Source organism: Pseudorca crassidens, chromosome 2 (genome assembly GCF_039906515.1).
Source record: "Pseudorca crassidens isolate mPseCra1 chromosome 2, mPseCra1.hap1, whole genome shotgun sequence".
Lineage (NCBI taxonomy): Eukaryota > Metazoa > Chordata > Mammalia > Artiodactyla > Delphinidae > Pseudorca > Pseudorca crassidens.
In genome coordinates, this window is record NC_090297.1 from 167575772 (window position 1) to 167597194 (window position 21423).

General features: G+C 38.6%; 1 protein-coding gene across 1 annotated transcript in view; it reads left to right on the top strand.

The window, feature by feature from the left end:
- Positions 1 to 21423, top strand: part of RAB3GAP2 (RAB3 GTPase activating non-catalytic protein subunit 2) — a 90167-nt gene that overhangs the window by 59601 nt on the left and 9143 nt on the right. The window contains exons 18-29 of the mRNA XM_067729718.1: positions 944 to 1034; positions 3062 to 3189; positions 5591 to 5804; positions 6190 to 6287; positions 8533 to 8638; positions 9268 to 9428; positions 10520 to 10748; positions 12964 to 13137; positions 13238 to 13344; positions 15737 to 15803; positions 18187 to 18257; positions 20724 to 20759. Coding sequence (XP_067585819.1) covers positions 944 to 1034; positions 3062 to 3189; positions 5591 to 5804; positions 6190 to 6287; positions 8533 to 8638; positions 9268 to 9428; positions 10520 to 10748; positions 12964 to 13137; positions 13238 to 13344; positions 15737 to 15803; positions 18187 to 18257; positions 20724 to 20759 — 1482 coding nt within the window. The remainder of the gene's footprint in view (positions 1 to 943; positions 1035 to 3061; positions 3190 to 5590; positions 5805 to 6189; positions 6288 to 8532; positions 8639 to 9267; positions 9429 to 10519; positions 10749 to 12963; positions 13138 to 13237; positions 13345 to 15736; positions 15804 to 18186; positions 18258 to 20723; positions 20760 to 21423) is intronic.

Here is a 21423-nt window from a genome sequence, read left to right on the forward strand (position 1 = left end):
TAATAGGACAGTGAGCCAGCTGCTAGCTTGTGTGATAGTAGACAGAACAGAGGCAGATTACATTTTCCAGGGTATTTGCCTCTTTGGTCACTTTCTTTATATCCTTCACCCAGTTGCCTCATCATAGGCCGGACCAACCTCTTGAGCCGCCCTCTACGCCCATTTCTCCTCCACAGACACACAGAGTTGTTGTGTTACAGTCTGATATTTGTCTCATGCCACATTCTTAGCCTACCTTTTAGACTACTTAATCTCATCAGTCAAAATCCAATTTAATGTGCTGATATGAACAGATAAGTAGGAACTTCAGGTGCTGTGTCTGACCCATTTGTGATTCTGATTGTTGCTTCTTTAGGCATGAAGAGGGATTTTGGAACTGATGATAACCACTCTTAAATATCTACTAGTGGGTAGGAAGCGGGTAGGTGGGGAGTGTGTGTGTGTGTGTGTATATATATATATATATATATATATATACACACATACATATCTAGCATGGCCTGTGGATTCAGCCAGCCATGCTCAAGTGCAGTAATATAGCAGTAATTAAGTTATTGTCTGCTTTTATTATTGACATGACAATGACAGTATCTGCTTTTCATTTATACCTATAGAGTATACACTTATTCAGACTCTTATTGGTGAATACCTTTATCTCTGTTTCTGTTTTGTCTTGGCCATTCTGTTGAACATCAATAGCCTTCTAAGTTGTTTCATTCTCAGTCTGGACTTTCTGTCATTGTACCATGTTTGACATGACATGAAATTGATTACATAATACTTATGATGCAACTTTAACCCTCAGGTAAGTATAATAAAACATCTTAAAAATGGAGCTTCCCTTTGAAGCTTGGGGTAGTGAAAGTATAGGCATAAATGTAAAATTTAAAGAACAAAATCATTGCCTTCTAATTATGAGAATTGCTCCATATCTTTCTTCTAGGCATTGGAAAGCATTTTGGCAAGCATACGTTTACCATTTTCCTGCCTTAGAAACATCACTCAGACGTTAATGGACACTTTACAAAATCAAGGTAATAGGATTTGTACTGACTGGAGGTTATGGTCTCATCTCAAATTTTATAACTCTGACGATAGAAAGTATTAACTGCTTATGATGCCATCACGTTACTGTATTTTTTAATTAATTAATTTTTAAATTTTCGGCCAGGCCGAACGGCTTGTGGGATCTTAGTTCCCTGACCAGGGATCGAACCTGTGCCCTCAGCAGTGAAAACGCAGAGTCCTAACCACTGGACTGCCAGGGAATTCCCCATCATGTTACTTTAATGTGGAAATAATATATAAGAAAGAAGGAAACTTATTTCATACCTTTAGTATTGGGGACTTTTTAATTCCCTGTTGTTTTAATTCCCTGTATGCTGTTGATCTTCCTCTGAGCTTTCTCTGAATATGTTGCCTCTGTTTCTTACTGTAAATAGTTTTCGTTTGACTCCATCTACTGGGAGGAAAGATATCAGTATAGAATGATGGGAAGTGATTATTGTGGTAATAGCTGTAGAGCGTTGTGAAAGCCATTGGCAGGAGGGGACGAGATGACTGGTGGTAAGCAAAAAACAGCCAGGTTCTCTTGCTGCCATTATGTCTTATTTAACTTTAAGTAATGTTGTTTTGACTATGATAATGATTAAAAAAAAATTCTAGGCTTTGATTTATGTTTTGTTAGTGTATGGAATCCACAGTTTTTCATCCATGTCCTTCATGAACGGAACTAGGGCTTCCAAAATCACAGACTATGATTACATGACCAGTTCTGAGTTTTCTGGTTGTTTGTTACTGTTCAGAATGTATTTGTCTGGAAAAGAATTACATCTATAACTGTGGGTTTGTAACTCCACATTCTGTCCAGCCGAGCTAGAAAAATTTAATTTATTCTGAATTCCTAACATCATTTAAAAATGTAGTGTGTGATGCAGTGACTTCATCTAGTCATGACTTTTTGCTTGTTGTGTAAATATGAAACCAGCTGTGTATTTAATTATATTTAAGCCAACTTAGAGTCACTTAATAGAGAAGTCGTAATATGCTGTTTCAGGACTTCAAGCATCCTAATTTTGAGAATTTTTTTTTCCAACACATGTGTAAAGCTGACTCTTGGTAAATAGTAAACTCCTGTAATGCATACAGCTTGTTAGAAATACCTCTTTCAAAAAGTATAGTGCACTGATAAAGTCCCCCTATCCCATCCTAAGGCCTTAAAAAATATCAAAATTTATTAAGTTAAAAATTATTTTGCACTAGGCTGGGAGTAAACCAGACACCATTGTCAGAGTTCTGTAACATCACTAGTTCCAAGTTCTACCCATAAATGAGACTCCTAAAAATGTCAAGTATTTAGTATGCTAAGTTTTATTATGGCTGTAAGAACTTGGACAGTCTTCCATGTTGCTATATCCCATATCAGAGTTCTTGGGAGTTTTCAGTGTCTGCCTTTTTAGAGAATAAGTATTCATTTGTATTAGAAATAAATATTTAAATTATCATATGTATTATACAGAGAGTATTTTTCCAGCACTAACCTTGAAAAAAAACCTGATTGATGGAGGATATTAAGTGGAATTCTACTTTTTGCCAGCCTTTCTTGAGGATACCTCTGTCACAATCCACATTTTCTGGTCGAATTATAATATCTTTGACCATGATAATAAGAAGAGGCAGGCAACTTTCTATTTGTCCTTCCTCAGGGTGTGAGCATAATAGACAACATATGATTGACGGGGTGAGGGAGAACATTTTCAAACCTGTTTCCAAATCATTTATTTAAATTTGAGTACTAGACTAAAATATTTCTTCAGTCTTTCTTTTTTTTTTTTTTAACGTCCCCTTCTATTAGAGCACCTTATTTCATTAAAAAATTTAGACATTTGCCATGACGGGAAAAATTATTTTTGCCTTCTTAATCCATTATAGCTTAAGCATCCCAATATTTAATAAAATAGAACATCAAAGAATTATGTAATATTAAGAGATTTAATGAAAGAAAGGCCTTTTTTATCAGTCTGTTAAATATATCTCTTTATTTTTTCCTTCTACCTTATAGAGCTTGAGTGTGTTGATGAAGGATTGCTACAGTTTTGTGCCAATAAATTAAAATTACTCCATCTTTATGAGTCTGTCAGTCAATTAAATTCCATTGATTTTCATTCAGACACGCCATTCTCTGATAATGTGAGTAATCCCATTATTCATTATACAAAATAATCTCTTTGATTATTTTTTATTTTTTTAATTAGTAGTAAAGAAGTAGAATATTAAGGTTTTGGGTTTTTTTAGGTGTAAAAAAACAGTATTTTCTTTACAAGACCTTCTGCTGGCTTTCCGTGCCTTGGTGCTAAATTTATATTATTTAGGCTAGAATATTGAACTTATTGTTAATCCATTTTTAATACCTAGAAGCATTTGGTTTTCCTTATTTTTTAAGGTTACTTCATACAATACAACTTCTTCTGGACAGGGTTTGCAAATTAAAATATATGCAGTTTACTGAAGTAGCAAAATTTTAATTTCTTTTAAAGAAAAAAAAGATTCTGCCAAACAGAAGAGACCAGCTTTTCTGTGTTGTTAGCAAGCTCTGTTGTTTCCTATGTAATGAAATACATTAAAAAAAAATATTTTATCATACATCAGAGTGTTTAAAGTAATTGTAGAAAATGTTCTGTGTTTTTATTCTATAAAACGTAAAAAACTGATAGCACCTTGTAATCTCTATTACAGTGCAGTGTTGCTCATTTCTGAGGAGAGTATACAAAATTCTTACTTTCCATCTAGAGAAATCGCATTTCTCCTGATAGAGAATAGAGAGAAATATTGTCCTCTCTTCCCTCGACTACTGTGTGACCTTGGGCAGGTTGCCTGGCATCAGGGCCTCATGTCTTTTATTTGTCTAAAGGAAAATTATTAAGGTGATTTTAGTGATTTTTCAAGTCACTGGTGATGCTTTTATAAAACTCATCTGGTGTATCTGAAAGTTAATTGAGTTTTAAAGTGGATGCCTTTTATTGTAAATACACATACACAAATACAAATTTTTAGACAGAAAAATGAGAGAAAGTTTTCCCTTTGTATTGGAAATAACCTACAAGTCCTAACATCTTTTTTTATCTTTGGGGTTCTAGATGGATTTTATAAAGCATTTTAACAATCTTCACAATAATATTCTGTGAGTGCCATTATAAATGACAAAGCCATTTTTCAGGAGCTTTTTGTTTTTGCTATCTATTTCACCAATAGAGAAAAATCATTTCAAGCAACAGAAAAGTTCAAGTTGATTAAGTTATGTCTATAGGATTGCCTGGACATTTCATAGATTCTTCAATGCCTAAATTTTTTTTTTATAAAATCAAAACTATCTCTCTTGAACCCTGCAAAAGAAACTTAAATATATGGCATTAATAATCCCTTGTAGAATTCATTTCCACTTGATAGCCCCAATATAGTGTGCAAAAGAATTATAAACGTTTAAAAATCAGTTGACAGATTGTTCTTTTTTATTATTTTTTTTATCTTTAAAATGCTTTTAAAGAATTAAAACCGTATTTTGCTGTAGACTTATTTGGATCCTTAAAAAAACATGCAGTCAACTTCTAGGCTGAATGGCTAATTTTGTACATACAAAACTAAAATTCAAATCTAAACTAATTCATTTTTGCTGTCTGTAGGACATAGTTCATATAAGTTTGGTATAGCATTGAACCACCTGTGTGTATTCCGTAGCAGTTTACTACTTGTTCTTAAAACAACATCCATAAGTAAATAAATAACAAAACTGCTCTTGTTTAAGAATGCAGCTTTAATCATGTAGCATGAGGGGAAGAAAGTTTTGCTTGCTATGGCAAATGTGTGCGTGTGTGTGTGTGTCTGTGTGTGTATGTGTACACTTGTCCCTAGTTTAGAAGAATAATAGTAGATCAAGAGATGTTTCTGCACATAAGGTGCGTAAAAACAGTTTGAAAGGCTGGCGGGTTGTATCTCTGCAGCCCCAAGAGCCACATAGAGCATTTATATGTAGATACAGTGAAGACTGTTTTCCACTGCTTTTATTTTATAGTGTTTATGCTGCTTAATAAACAAGCATTAAATTTCAAATAGTTCTTTAGTTTCCTCGGAATCACAAGAGTTGGCAGTTGACACCCTTTTAATATTTTTTTTTTCAGCAGAGAAAGGTTCATTGCGGGGCCAAGCCAGGAGAACAGGGGGCTCATGCTCAAAACCCCCGAACTCCCCGATGGTTTGGGGGGAAAAGCTTAAATTTTTTTTCTGATTAAGCAATAATAAATGTTTATTAAAATTTAGACATTTTAGAAGAGTATAATCTCAAGAAACTTTCTAAAAGTGGTACTTTCAGTAATATGTAGTATTTCAAGATTAGTTTATTTAAATAACCTCCTACTCATGAATTGAGAGTAAAGTTTTAAGCAGAGCACATCATAGCTATGACATTAATTCAAAAGTCATCAACTTTTGCTTAGTCTTGCATTTCATTTCAGATGACAGTGTTGACACTTACGGAAGAGTCATAGAAAGAGACATGGTCTATTCAGAACTGTTTTTTTTTCCCCTTATATTTAAGGACTTGGCTGTGTTACTAAGGCTTGATGAAAAAGAACTTCTTAAGCTCCAGGCGTTATTAGAGAAGTATAAACAAGAGAACAGCAGGACTGCTGTCCGATTTTCTGATGATAAGGATGGTGTATTGCCTGTCAAAACATTTCTGGAATATTTAGAATATGAGAAAGATGTGATCAACATAAAGAAGATAAGTGAAGAGGACCGTGTGGCTTTAGGTAGGCAGAATGAGAAATTGCTCTTTGAATCCTCCCTATTCTAGATGAAAGCCTGGGAGGAGCTTATAGCATCTCAGAGATTGAGTTTGTTTTGAAATTAATTAACCGAAGAATTTAATGTGTGTTTCACAGTCAACAGAAGATCCTCTGGACAGGTAGGCACTATGTCATAAAAGTTGTACTGAATTAGTAAGTACGCTCAGGAGACAGTGTCAGACATGTAATGATTTGCCTTCTGCTTTAATCACGTAAGCCGGTTACACCACTGATTTCTCTTCTCTCCTGTTGTTTTGCTCCTCTGGGGATCTAGGTTGCAATTCAGGAAGATGGTGAGTCCAGATGGTAAGTGGTCATTGACTGACGTGTCTTGACTTTGTTTTACCAGGCAGTTTCTTTTTTTGGAAGTGCTTATGTGGAGAAAGTTCCACTGAGGATATGTGCCACGCTCTGGAGTCAGCTGGACTTAGCCCCCAGCTGTTGTTGGTAAGGTTTCTTCTTTCTGGATGCTATTCCTTGCTACTGTCACCCAGACGTGTCAGTCTCTCTCTTTTTTTTTTTTTTTTTTACCATTGTCTAAAGCATATCATAGAACATACACGAAAACTTTCTAAAAATGATCAAGGCTATTTATAATCACCGTATTTAGTGGAATCATATTACCTTACTTTTCTCGGTCTCTGTAAGTTATAACCAGCATATTCCGGGTGGGCCTAGAATAAATGTAGAATCTGTCACGCATGCACACATTTACAATGGACTGTGATCTTCAGTAAAAACGTTCATATTAGAACTAAAAAGATCTTCTCTGGAGAACGAAATGGAGTTCCCTTAAAGCATTATAGAATTATCAAACACTCCCAGACTCTGAATATATATGAGGAGTTAATGTCTGTGCTATAACAAATGCAAATAAAAGAATCGTCCAATGGAAAAACTACAACGCTAAATTTTCACCCTTTCTGAAAAGGGCAGGGGAGTGAGCCCACCATCACCGTCCTGCCCTCTACCACATGTACACATACACATACTCTGTCACAGCCCCACACACACGTCTTAAATTTTGGCCAGGATTTGGGCATTCCACCTCTATGAACTTGTTGACTGTGTTAATGTATTGTTTTAATTGAACATGTAAGCCCTTTAAAAAGGGATTCTGTTCTACCTCACTCTGCAGTGTATATGTCAGGAAGGAAAGCAGTTAAAGATACACATGGTTGCGCGTGGAGGTCCATAAGATGCTTTATTCATACTAGCCAAACACTGAAAACTACTCAGTGCCCTTCAGTGGGTGAATGGATATACAAACGGTGACACATCCTTACCGTGGAACACTCCTCAGCAACAAAAAGGAATAAACTCTTGCTACAAGCAATAGCTTGAATAAACAAGGAAAATATGCAGATAGAAAACAGCCAATCTTAAAAAGATACATACTACGTGATTTTATTTTCTTTATAAAATAACACAGTTGTAGAGAGAGAGGACAGATTAGTGGTTGCCAAGGGTTAGGGATGAGTGTAGGGGAGGAGACGGGTGTGGCTATAAAGAGTTAATAGGAGGGAGTCTTGTGCCGAGTGTCTTGTGCCGAGTGTCTTGATTGTGGTAATGGTCATGTATGCAGTGCTACACGTGATAAAACTGCATGATGCAAAATGAGTGCCTGTATTACCGGTGAAACGTGTGTCAGCTTTATGGATTTTACAAATGGCAGTTTCTTGGCTTTGTGTAGGATGTGAACATTAGGAGAGACTATGGGAAGGGCGCACGGGACCGCCATGTGCATTCCTTTGTGTCACCAGTGAATCTATAATTACTTCAAAATAAAAAGTTAGAAAGGAGACAAGTATTACCTATCACTCAAAATTGTGATGCTTAAATAGATGAACACAGAATACTACTTATTTTCCATTGTGTTTAATCAATTTCATTTAAATTTGTTGTCTACATTAAATCAGGGTTAGAGAAACACCTGGAAAAAACAAACCTCACACCCTTACCTCAAGCCATATATAAAATTTAAGTCCAAGTGGAACATAAATATGAGGTAAGACTAACAAAACTTATAGAAGAAAACACCAGAGAAAGCTTGGTTTAGGCAAAGGTTTCTTAGGGTACAAAAAGCATGAACTGTAAAAGAAAAATATTGATAAGCTGTGCTTCATGAAAATTCAGAACTTCTGTTTTTTAAAAGACTGTTAAGAAACTGAAATGGCAAGATTTTTTCAAAACAGATCTGATAAATGAATTGTGTCCACATTGTACAAAGAATTCGTACAACTCAGTAATAAGACAACAGTACCGTTTAAAACTGAGCAAAGGATTTGAACAGACACATGACCAAAACATATACATACAAATGGCAAATAATCAGTCACCTGAAAGATGTTGAACACCATTAGCCATTAGGGACATGCAAAAATAAAACCAGTATGGCCTCTGTCCCAGGAGGCCTAAAGAAGTGGTGGAAATGGGATGTAGATCCCGAACAAATGATAATCTCTTAAGTTAGACAAGCTGCCTGTTCCACCCCTCACGCTGCATCATGTAACAAGCAAGCACTTCCCTGTCAACCAGAGAGACCAGATCGCTCACGCGTACATGTGTGCTCTCTAGAAAAGTAGAGAGACCGGATCGCTCATGCGTACATGTGTGCTCTCTAGAAAAGTACAAGATTTTGTTTATGGTAAATATTTTTTTAGACTGAAAAAGATTTAAAATCTGATTTCAGTCTCTGCTCCTGAGTGTTTGGCTTTCTAAGGAAAAAGATATTTTGGACAAACCGCAGTCTGTCTGCTGTCTCCATACGACGCTGTGCCTCCTGAGCAAGATGAAAGGTGAGCGTTGTGGGCGCCGAGGTTCAGCTCTTCGGGAGCGTGGGCCCCACTCCCGGAAACCGCGTGCAGTGTTGAAATTCTGCAGAAACGGGAGGGAGGATACTTTCTCTTAACAGGAGGAGGCCAGAGGGTACCAAACATTTCACTAGAGAGACTCTTCTGTGTAGTCATAGAAAGCTCTTAATGCGTTCAAAGTGTGCTTTATGAAAATTATATTTTGCATCATCATCAAAAATGATGTGAACAGTGCGTTTTCTCAACTCAGTGAGGTGAATCGAATGGTCTTCTGTGGAGGTAATATTTCTCTTATTGTTTTGGCATGATGAGAACAATAGTCTGTTACATTAAACATTCAAGAGTAGTTTTCAGCAATGATGAAAATTTTCCAAACGGAGCTTTACAGTTGATTCAGAAGCAAGATGTCTAACAGCGTAAATAAATAGACTATAAGTGTTCTGAATAAAATAAATTGTCGATTTATTTTCCAATTCATTGAGGAATATATAGATGCATCAGTGGGGAATTTAGTTTTAACATTATGTTTAATGTCAAAGTTTGGACCAATTAAAAAAAAAAAAAGTCTCCCAGCTAAGCGTTTCTTTTTTTTAACTTTCCCCCTTTGCCTGCAGTGGCCATCGAAGAGACCTGGGACTCTCAGTCAGTGTCCCCTTGGTGGCAGCAGATGCGCACGGCCTGTATTCAGTCTGAGCACAACGGGGCTGCTCTGCTTTCCGCGCACGTCGGGCACGCTGTCGCCGCCCAGATATCCAACAGCTTGACCGAGAAGAAAGTGAGTGGGCAGAGGGCTGCTCTGTAGGTGGGGGGCACCTCTCCAGCTGGCTCCCGGGCCGCTTTCCCCTTCTGGGCTGCATCGTCTTCAGTGTTGTGCGACATCTAGGATTTGACATGTGTGTCCAGCAGGATCTTTTCTGCCTCTCTGGGGGGTGAAGGGTGCTGTCCTTAGTTTGTTTATTCCGATGACATGCATACTTGAACTTAGTCTCCACGTGGCGTAAGGGGAAAAGCACTGGATTCGGAGGGCAGAGATCTGGTCTCCGCCGTCAGCTGGTGATCTGTGGTGAGTGCCTTTAAAAGGCGGGTCCTGGTTCAGTTTCCTCGTCCAAAAGGATCAGGGTTAGACGGCATCACTTCTCAGATTTCTTGCGGCTCTGAAGTCCTACAATTGTATTTATACTCCCCTTTTATAAACAAAGGTGGTTTTGGCATAGAGTGTTGAATGACTCAAATGGAAGTTTCCTGTTGACCTTCTGCTTTGTGGCTTTTCCCCATCTCTTGAAAACTGAAATTTATTTAAGAAGAGAAAAAGACTTAATTAACATCCCTTGTATCTCATGGTAAATCAAATAATTTTTTCTAGGGGGATGTTGCATTAAATTAGATGAGATACTTCAATAGGTCCGTAGAGGTTCACTCAACATTGTCAGTCTCAGTAGTTTATGGGCTAACTTTAATATGACTGGCTTACGATGTTTATACTAATGGAGGGAGAGAAATTTAAGACACATTTTTTATGTTGGCAAGTACATTCTGAGGAACCGTCAGTATCCTGGTGCTGACAGAAAAAGCTGTGGCTCTCGTAGGGATGGCCCTGAAACCTTTGCCGTGCGTGCTAACTGAATTGGGGGCCTCACTGCTGTTCTCTTGGTAAATGCCCCGACTCTATCCTCGTTGCCCCTAAATCTCCAGGCTACTCCTGACCCTCATGTTCCATCCAGCCAAGTAGTAATATTTGTGAAACAGCATCTGTGTATCGCTTTGTGATGTATCCTGACTACGCATCAGCTTTCAAGTTAAAAGCTCCTTCAAGTGAATGTAGATCCAGAATCTTGGCCAGAGTATCACCTGTGCATTTTCTGTTAGTTTTCCCAAACAGTTTCGGGTACTGATTCGGAGGCCCTCACTGATTCCTGGGAGGCCCTTTCCCTTGACACCGAGTACTGGAAACTTCTGCTGAAACAGCTGGAGGACTGTCTCCTTCTTCAGACTCTGCTTCATAGCAAAGTGAATGCCTCAACCTCCAAAGCATCATCGCTGCAGGCTGAGCCGCTCCCGAAGCTTTCTGTTAAAAAGCTGTTAGAAGGAGGAAAAGGTAACCTGAAGCTTATTTGAGCATCTGTATCCATATACGTTTTTTTTTTATGGTTATGGGCTATTTTGGCATTTGCTTTTTATAGAAATGACTGAAAGAATAAGGAAAGAGAAATACACTCAGATTTTAAAAATAAATAACCCACCACATACTTCTTCTCAGTTAATCTCCTCCAAGTCTGATCCTGTCAGCTCCTTGCTCAGGAACCACCAGCTACTTCCCCTCGCCTTAGAAAATAAGCCGCGGTTCTCAAAGAGTGGTCGCACTCCTCTTTTTTTCCAGCTTCATATCTATGTGAGGCCAGATCTTCCTCATACACCTCAACCAAAACATCAGGTCACAGTGGATAGCATGTCGAAGCTGATTTGGGCAGTCCAGATCCAAGCTAGACATCCAAGAGATTTGCAAAAGTGTAGTGCTCACTGAATATCTTGTTTTGCTTTGGCAGATACAATTATTTTCATAAAATACTAGCATGTAATGGGTTTATTATTTTTATTTTAAAATGAATTAATAAAATTTTTTAAACATTTTCTCAGTTTTAATTTCTGATACCGTAATTATCAATAAATATAACCCATAAGCTAAAAGTCCTTTGGGCTTGTCAAAAATTTTTACTGGGGGGCTTCCCTGGTGGCGCAGTGGTTCAGAGTCCGCCTGCCGATGCAGGGGACGCGGGTTCGTGCCCCAGTCCGGGAAGATCCCACATGCCGCGGAGCGGCTGGGCCCGTGGGCTCCGCAACGGGAGAGGCCACAACAGTGAGAGGCCCGCATACCGCAAAAAAAAAAAAAAAAAAATTTTACTGGTTTAAGGGACTAAGATTGGGACTAGGAAGTTCAGAAATTGCTGTGGGACAAAGTGTAAACTCTTAGGCCTGCTCCCCACGGACCTTCACCTTGGAATGCAGCTCATTTCCACCTCCTGCTTGCTTGTTGCTAGATTCTAATTCACACGGAACATCTGTGATTCCCCATCTCTGGGTCTGAGAGGCTGAGCTGCTCCCGCTCATGGGCCCTAAATCTTACTCAACTGCCAAGGCCCGCCTCGAATGCTGCCTCCCTCCGCGAAACCTTGATCCACTGACTGCAGGTTCTCTCTTCTTCCTCCTAACTTCCCCAGAACTTCATACCGCTTTTCCGATGCACCACTCTCTTCTGTCCCGGAGTCGCTGGCTTCCTTTGCTTCTATCTTGCAGGATCACGGGCGTCTTAAATTTTGAGTTTCTTGTGGCGTGTACCCTCTCCTTACCAGCCGCTCTGTCAGGCTTTTGATACCGGAGTGACTACATGTCTGGGTTTAGAAATACTGGTATTTATAGTTTTTATTTAGGTAACTCGTTTTTTCATTCATTAGAAGGCTTGTGAACATTTTTAATTGTAAACTCACTGCACTCCGTGCTGCCACCTGGTGAAAATGTAGGAACGCCATTTTAATATTAACCCGAGCAACAGGATCAGGGCCTTGATCCTGGAACGGGAATTATCAGATGATTTAGAAGCCAAGCATTTATTGATATTTCCACTGATAATTATGACTTCACATTCTTTTTGTCAAAAGGTTTATATTTGAATCAAAATAGAAAGAAAGTCTGAGAGGAAAAGTTTTGGTTTATTACAGAAGTTTCTATTTCTTTTAGGTAATGGGACTCTTCATCTTGAATGTTTTTTATAATTTATAACTTCCTAAACTATATTGATGACGGAAATATGGTATCGCATCATGTTGTTAATTAACTATGGCTAAATTTTGCCCGCAAATATTCCATATAGGCAAGTTAGTTGACTATTAACAGTAGTGTTTTGCCCTAAGAAACCTAGACACAAGTATCATGCTAATCAGTCTGTTTTCACTTGCATTTAAATGAAAGCATTTGAAACATGTATTCATGTCTCCATCTATGTCCGATAAAGCACATTTTGAATTTGTGGACTTTGAAGGTGTGTGGTATACAGACTTATATATGCATCTGCATTAGTATTTAGCTAATCTTTTACAAGAGTATAAAGATGCCCTTAGAGATCCAATATCCCACTTGCCCTCATACAGTGAGTGGTAGGCGGCGACACCTATAAATCTCATAGCTTTGGGGTCACTTTCAGGCTTAAAACAACGTGGCACTTAGATCTTCATGGAGACATTCAGATCCTGTGCTGTATGGGCTCCTTTTGGCAAATGCTGCCAATTTTCATTTCCTTTCATGTCTCCAAACTATAGGTGGCATTGCAGACAGTGTAGCCAAGTGGATATTTAAACAGGATGTCAGCCCTGAAGTATTAAAACTGGCTAATAAAGAAAGAGATGCAGAAAACTCAGATGAACCCAAAGAAGGTATCAACAGAGGTTTATCTGAGGTGTCAGAGGTGGAGATGGACTTGGGAGCCATCCCAGGTAAGACGTAAACACGGGGAAACATGAAATCTGGCATAGAGAAGGCGGGCGGAGCTTTCCTTCAGGCAGGAGCAATACATCGCTCTCCTCTGACTTTCAGACCTGCTGCATTTGGCCTACAAGCAGTTTCCGTGTAGCCTCGAGCTGGACGTGCTGCACGCCCATTGCTGCTGGGAGTACGTTGTTCAGTGGAATAAAGATCCGGAGGTACGACTCTCGTCACCACTTTAGTGTTGGTTCTGTTTTGTGCTCATGCTGTACGTACGTGGGACTGTTTCCATCAGTCACTTACAAACACTGGCGTCTTCCCCTGTGGAATGTCTCCATACCAGGAGCTGTGCCAGGCCCTTTTCATACCCCCTCTCTCAACATCCTCACCGTAAACCTGTGAAGTGTGGGTGTCATCATTATCCCCACTCTAGAGAAGAGAAAACTGGCTCGGAGGAGTCAGGTTCCTTGCCTGAGTCGGGCCAGGATTCAAGCCTAAGCGTCTCTAACGCCAGCGTGTTTTGCCCTACTCCTGGTTAAACTGTGATGAGTGTATTTTTTATTTCCTTTGGACTGTCTGTGTGAGATAGCATCTACCTATAGACAGTTCTTCGTATTGTACTGTAGTCATCATGATAAAAACCAGAGTGAGGACTCTGATGCCAGCCTGACTCTCCGCTTGGGCATCGCTCTCTGCCCCTTCCAGCAGCCGCCCTCGCTCGCAGGCATTCTCAGTCTGGAAGCGGTGCAGGGAGAGGCCCGAGGCCTGGAGGCTGGAGGCCTGGACTTGATGACTCCAGACAGGTGTCTGGGTTTGGCCCAGTCACTGAACCTGGTTTTTTGCTCGCACCCTTTTTTAATGATGGTGCCAGTCCTTCAGGGTTGACACCAGGATAAGATAAGATGTAAAAACACATGACATGTATTTCTCTTTGCTGCACAGTCATTCACATAGGCCTCCTTAGTCAGTACTCTGGTAAATTAACCTTCTCAAATCAAAATTCTTTCCTTTATTGTCCTTATATCAGGTTGTACTTTTGAAGAAGAATCTCATTGATGAACTAATTCACACTAATACATTAATGATAACAATAGTTTTCCTTCCTCTGAGAAAAATGTTGTCTTGAACATGTAATCACTTTCATATTAAAGGAAGACATTTTAAAAGTAAGTGCTTGAAACAAAGTAATCGTCTTTGATCAGTTAAACTTTGACCAAAAGATGATTTTAGGGTAGGGGGCCTCTTGATACGCCTCCCGTCGCCGTCTTCGGTTGACTGCCCTGCGGCCTGAATGGTGGACGTATTCAGGCTCCTCCTATACAGGATACTTTTCCCGCATGAGAAAAGAACGTTAGGACCAGAACAGAGACACAGTAGTTTCTAAAATCTGAATGAATTAATTCCAGATTCAGGTCTAACATTTAAAATAAGTGGTCAGTTTAAAATGTTTGTTTAGTGGTCATTTTTCTTGTTTGTTCTTTTCCTGTTAAATATTTATCTCCTTGTCCCATTCAACAGCCCCTATCCCAATTCCACCATTTTACACACACAGCTTTATTAGGCTCAAAACAGTCAAAATTACTTGTGGGGAACTTCTGACACGTATTAGCAAAGGTGATGTGTTTAATATTGTACAGGCCACACATTTTTTAAAAATTAATTTATTTATGGCTGTGTCAGGTCTTCGTTGCTGTGCACGGGTTTCTCATTGTCGTGGCTTCTCTTGTTGCGGAGCACGGGCTCCAGGTGCACGGGCTTCAGTAGTTGTGGCACGAGGGCTCAGCAGTTGTGGCTTGCGGGCTCTAGAGCGCAGGCTCAGTAGTTGTGGCGCACGGGCCTAGTTGCTCCGCGGCATGTGGGATCTTCCCGGACCAGGGCCCGAACCCGTGACCCCTGCATTGGCAGGCGGACTCCCAACCACTGCGCCACCAGGGAAGTCCCCCAGGCCACAAATTTATTTAGCAAACATTCAGATAATTTCATCAGTTTTACATACCATATTTGCGTTTTCATACGTAAACTACCTTGATTAAAAATAGTTGAATTTCCAACATCCCCTCTGCTATTTCCTATTTCCCTTTACTGCTTTAATGTTTTCTCTTTGGCACTTATTACTAACAACCTATGTAATTTACTTATCATATTTATTATCTAGCGCCCTCACTAGAGCATAACCTCAGGGAGGGCAAGGATTTGGTTCTGTTCTGTTCATGACAATATCTCTGGTGCCTCCAGCAGACGGGTGCATAGTAGTTGCTCAATAAACATTTGTTGAAGAATGAATGATATTTGCAAAGAAAGTAAACCTATTGTTTTCATATCTGTGTGAAATTCAAGTATTTATTGGAGAGAATACTGCTATGATGTACAAACCACAGTAAATTTTGAATCAGATGTCCTAGGAATCAATCCTTATATAGATGATGTAAATTTAAGAGCGACCATTAACATTATCTTATGCAAAATTACTTCTTCCCTAATAATTCTGTGTTCTTAGTATAACATTCTTGGGTAACTTTATGTGGAAATTTATGTAAGAAGTCTCCGTTTGTATTTGAAACACCTATTAAATAATATCTTTTTTCTCTCTTTTTGCTCCTTCTATGTAAGGAAGCATTTTTTTTTGTTAGGTCAATAGAACACTTGGAGCACATTCTTAATGCACATGTTCAGAATGGTAAGTAAACAGGTGTTAAAAACGTAACTGTTCCATTCCAAAGAGCCAAGTCTCTTAAATTCACATCCTGTTAAAATTTTCCTTGACAGTCCTGCCACCTAACACATTACTGTGTATTGCTGTATGCAAAGTACTGGCTGTTTTAACTGCTTGAAAAAAGGCTGTCCCCAAAGGGGGAGGGGGCTCCTCCCCAAAGGGGGAGGGGGCTGGCACTAATGATCACCTTCTCTCCCCACCAATCAGTTTCCCACACTGATGACTATTCCTAGGTGTAAGTAAGGAGAATATTATGCATGAATTATTGATTCCCTCTGTAGTTCACAGGTAGATAAGAAGAATGGTCTGCTCAGGACTGTAATTCCTGATGAAAAAGTTAGATAGCCAAAGCCTAATAATACTGTACCCTACAAACTACTTTGTGCTTCTTCTTCTTCTCCATTTTTTTTTTGTATTTATCAATAACCTAAGTTTATTTCATTTGTTTACAAAATGAATTGTCTGTGTCAGTATCTGCATCAATTAAAAAAACGTTTTTATTGAAATATAGTTGATTTACAATGTTGTATTAGTTTCTGGTATACAGCAAAGTGATTCAGTTATACACATATATGTTCTTTTTCATATTCTTTTCCATTATGGTTTATTATAGGATATTGAATATAGTTCCCTGTGCTATACAGTAGGACCATGTTGTTTATCTATTTTATATATAGTATAGTTTGTATCTGCTAATCCCAAATTCCTAATTTATCCCTTCCACCTTGTGCTTCTTTTGATAAACATGAATATTCTCCATTGGCTGCTGTACCATGGGGACTGCTGATGTCTCCTTGAAAAAAATGTTACAAATTATTGTAGAAAAATTGTCACCAGATTGCTGGTTCCATTTAATAGATAGATTAGATTCCCTATGAATTAATCGAGGAGCTCAGTACTAGGCTAGTCAGATACTAAGATAGGAAGTTAATAAAATACTAAGTGGTGAGACTAGGTTTGGGTCCAGGTAAGGGGAGGTATCTATCACCTTTATGTCTCTGTGTTACATTCTAGAGAAGCTACTTATTTCCTCTCCTGTAACACCTTGTTGCAGGTGGTATGAGGTCAAATTGCAGAAATTCTAAAATGTCTCATTTTACATGATAAGAACTTAAAATTTATTTTATATATTCATATCTTAGCTCTTACTTTCTTCCAAAGAAGAAAACAAACAATTTAAAGTGGCTCATTTGGAAAATATTGTCTCTAGAATATTCTATCCTTACTGAAAAAATGGTGTTTCTTCAAGTTAGAACTTTACCCAGTTTGTTAGGGGAGGGATAAATTAGGAGTTGGGGATTAACATATACACACTACTACATATAAAATAGATAACCAACAAGGACCTACTATATAGCACAGGGAACTATACTCAATATTTTGTATTAACCTATAAGGAAAAAGAATCTGAAAAGGAATATATACATCTGAATCACTTTGCTGTACACCTGAAACTAACACAACATTGTAAATCAACTATACTTCAATTAAAAAAAAAAACTTTACCCAATTTGCACATTGAGTAAGCTTCCTGGCTTTCTCTGCAGGACCTCACTCCTAGATACAGAACCAGCTGTGTGGGTAATAATACAGCATGTGAAATGTCGTGTTTACACTGCCTGTCAGCTGTTACAGAAATTTAATATCAGTGCCACAGTTTATTGTATATGGACATGTAAAGCCCAGATTTTTTGTTTGGTTGAGTTTTTTAAAAATAGTTTTTTTGTATTTTGTTTTGCTTTTTAATACTTTTTTTGTATATCACTTTATTTAGTGGTCACATATTAGAAAACTCCATTGAGGTTGTTTCCAGTGTTTGGCTGTTATGCATAAAGCTGTCCTTGCCTCTCTTCTACACATTTTTGTGACTGTTTCTGCAGTGGAATTGCTGGGTCACACGGTAGACGTACTTAGCTTAGGTAGATACTGCCAAGTAGTTTTCCAAGTGGTTTTACCAATTTATTATCCCCCCAGCAGTGTATGAGCATTCTCATTGTTTCCACATCCTCGTCAACACTTGGTGTTGTCATATAAAACAATTTTAGCCTTTCTGTTGGTTGTGTAAAGCTATCTCTGTGTAGTTTTAATCTCTGTTTCTCTCATGACTAATGACATAGTCTTTTCTTATGCTTATTGGCCATTTGGATATCCTCTCACGCGGCCCAGTTCTGATTTTTATTAAAGATAAGGGTTTTTATTAATTTTATTACATAAGATATAAGAAATAATATCTAAATAAATAGCCCAGATAGTTTTATAAGCTTAAGGAAGACAGCAATTTGTTATATATGATGAAGAGAAAATATAGAAGCATTCTGGTCACTGCTTTACTTTACTTGTTGTCCAGGCATCGCACTGATGATGTGGAACACATTTTTAGTTAAAAGGTTTTCTGCTGCTACGTACTTGATGGATAAGGTAAGGTAATTGTAAATTTCCTGTACCGACTTCTTGTTTATTTGGCTCCCTTAATAATTGACTGATATAAGAAAGATTATTTACATTAAGCCTTGTTAGACTGTTTTTTATTTGACATTACATTTTATTTGTGCTCAGCTGTGCTGGCCTTTTGATGATGATGACTTGAAGAGCCCAAATCCTTGAAAGAGAGTAATGTCCTGTAAAAGCCTCTTAACCCAAGTGATTAAGACCAGAGGTCGATTCAAGCAAGGATTTGCACTTTATTTTAAATTAAAGCATACAAATGCACAATTCCTCGCCAATCTTTGGATGTAGGGCCAAGATATTTTCTCTGAATAGGGTCGATTGCAATTTTACTTAGGTTTTCCTACATTAACCTCACCCATAAAGCATTGCCTGTGATTTCTAGATCCTGTTTCTTTAAAGCTATGATGCAATCTGAGTGCAAAATCTTTAGATTTTTATAATTTATCCCCTAGTTTTGTAGTTGTTTCCTCTGTATCTAATCCAGTAGACCTAGGAGTTAGCTACTCTCCTGCATAAATCTTTTTAAAGGGGTCAACACAGTATTCACATAAAGAACTCCCTTTTTTCCTCGTTCATATTTCATCAGTGACTTAATTACAGTATGTACAACCTGGCAACAAACCTAACAGGTAAGCCTATAACTCAACCGGTGGGAGAAGCTGCTGGTGTACTGGAGGGGAGCCTTTGGGCCTCAAGCAGTGTGGCCAGGGCCCTTGTCAGTGTGCTTTACGGGCCAGCTGAGAATGTCAGTTACTCTGGCGGCAGTTAAGTGGGTGTCAGGAGAACTACCACTATAATGACAACATGTTCTTTGAAATGTACAATGACAGACATTCCTAAACGGAAAACAGCACTCCAGCTCAGACCCCCTATAGGCCATGCTCCTCTAGAAAGTGCTTTGAAATCATTGGTAACCTTTTTGTGTCGTTAAATCTAAGTTGTTTCCTGTGCGCTCATCTTTCTTGCCCACTTACCTGCTTCTTTCTTGAAACACACTCCTTTTGGCCTTTATGGTATTGTTCTATTTCACCTCTGACCACCGTCTTGAGAGACTGATAATACAAAGCCTTTTCTATGTTTGTGTTACCGTGTACAGATGTTCAGCATTCTATACCCACTGTCCCATCTGACCCTCAAAACTCGGGGTTTAAGCAGTCCTGAACAAGGAAGCAGAGAGTTTAGGATCATTCATTCAACAAATATTTATTATAAGTGTCTCTTATGTGCCGAGGACTGTGCTAGGTTCTGTGGTTGCAGAGATAAAAGTCACAGCCCCTGCCCTCAAAGAACCCACGATCAGAAAGATGGTAAACAGATAACAGGGTGCTCTTGGAACTCAGAAGAGGAAGTAAATGACAAGGGAAGGCTTCTGGGCTGAATTTTGGAAGATGAGTATATATGAATCAGTAAAAAGTGGGTGAGGAGCAAATGTTTCCAGCAAAAAGTCCTGGAGATGGGAGACAGCATGTTGGATTCAGAGAGCTGCAAGTAGCTTTGATTGGTTGAAGTACAGGCTATAGAAAGGAGCAGGAAGCCAACCGTGGAGAACTTCCTGTGTGGGCTCTGGACCTGGGGTTTTCTGACATGTGTAAACTACTTAGCATCGCGCCTGGCACAGCTGGTGAGGGCGCAGTAAATGGTAGCTGTCATTTTTGTCTTGAAGACATTGGGGCAGTTTTAAGCAGAGGAATGATATGTTCAGATTTGCATCTTTAGAAAACGATTCTGGCAACAGAGTGAAGTATGTTGAAATTGGGGTTGAAGGCCATTGCAGTAATCGCAGTGAGAGGTAATGAGGCGAAGAGTCTGTTGTCCTTTTCATTTTCACTGTTTCCTGTGAATTGTCTTATCAAGTAATGTTCCTGAAGGGCAGAACCTTTATCTCCCACTTATTACCCTGTATAAAGTATACAGTTGAATCTCACTAATTACTTACTGAATAAGGACACCAGCTGATTTTCTGAGCCAGGAATATAACTTCTGTCTGCTTTAGACGTTTCTTCCTTCTTTCTGACCATTTAAAGGTTCGTATTGTGTGTGTCTTCATCAACTAGCAGAATTCTTAGCTGCTGCTTATTCGTAGCCTTGAGTTTGGTTCTAGGTTTTAAGGTAGTGCAGTAATCTGATTATGCAAAGTGGGAACCAGATTTTTGGAGTTTTTCTTATTTAATAGTTCAAAAATAAGTATTTTTGAAAAGGGTTATTTGTGAGCCCAGTGTATTTTTCGTAATATATTTTTAAGTTCCACCACAAAATTAGTTGCGTTATGTTATAAATCAGTAGAACCAATGTTTAATTGATGAAATTAGTACTGCCTTTATTCATAGCTGCGTTTACATTTTTTAAATTTGGTTACTTTCTACTTCCTGTACCATGGTAATGCCTTTTGATTTAAATTATTAATTAAATGCAGCATCTTATGTCCTCTTGTCTCAGGTTGGAAAAGCACCAAAGGATAGGTTATGCCGAAGGGTAAGTGAATCTCCCTTAACTAGATGTGTGGTTGTTAATTTTGCACTTTATGTCGTACCTTATTAACTGTGGCGATGAACTCTGCCTTTAACCATTTTGATGACGCATCGGGAGATAAGAAAAATGCAAAGAGAATAGTATATTAATAAGGAAACTGGTCATGAACTATGGCCAATTTTAATTTACCTTTCCAGATTATCAGATAGTATGTTGAAACTAAGTTTGCCAAGATGTCTTCAACTTTGGACTGTGGACAGGAGGATAACATGCGGCCACTGCTGCGTATTTTTGCTGTCCTTCCAATTAGAAATTTATAATGGAAGTGGATTCATATGAGTAGTGAGTTTGATCTACCTTTATCTAATAGCTATTGTACAAATAGTCTTCAGTAATGTTCCAGTCCATGGATACTGGGGCTTATTTTTGAGGTCAGTGATTCACAGTGCTAGCGTTTGCTCAAAACTTTGAAATATTCTTATTACAAATATCTTAATAAATACTTGGACACAAGAACCCAGCCATTATAGGCCCTTAGGTCCTGAAACATCGCCATTGTTGAAGAAATCATCTGTATGCTCTTGAGAGTGGCTGTATGACTACCGTTCGTATATTGTGTACATACACACACACACACGTGCTGTATTCCTTAAGGATGAATTACTTA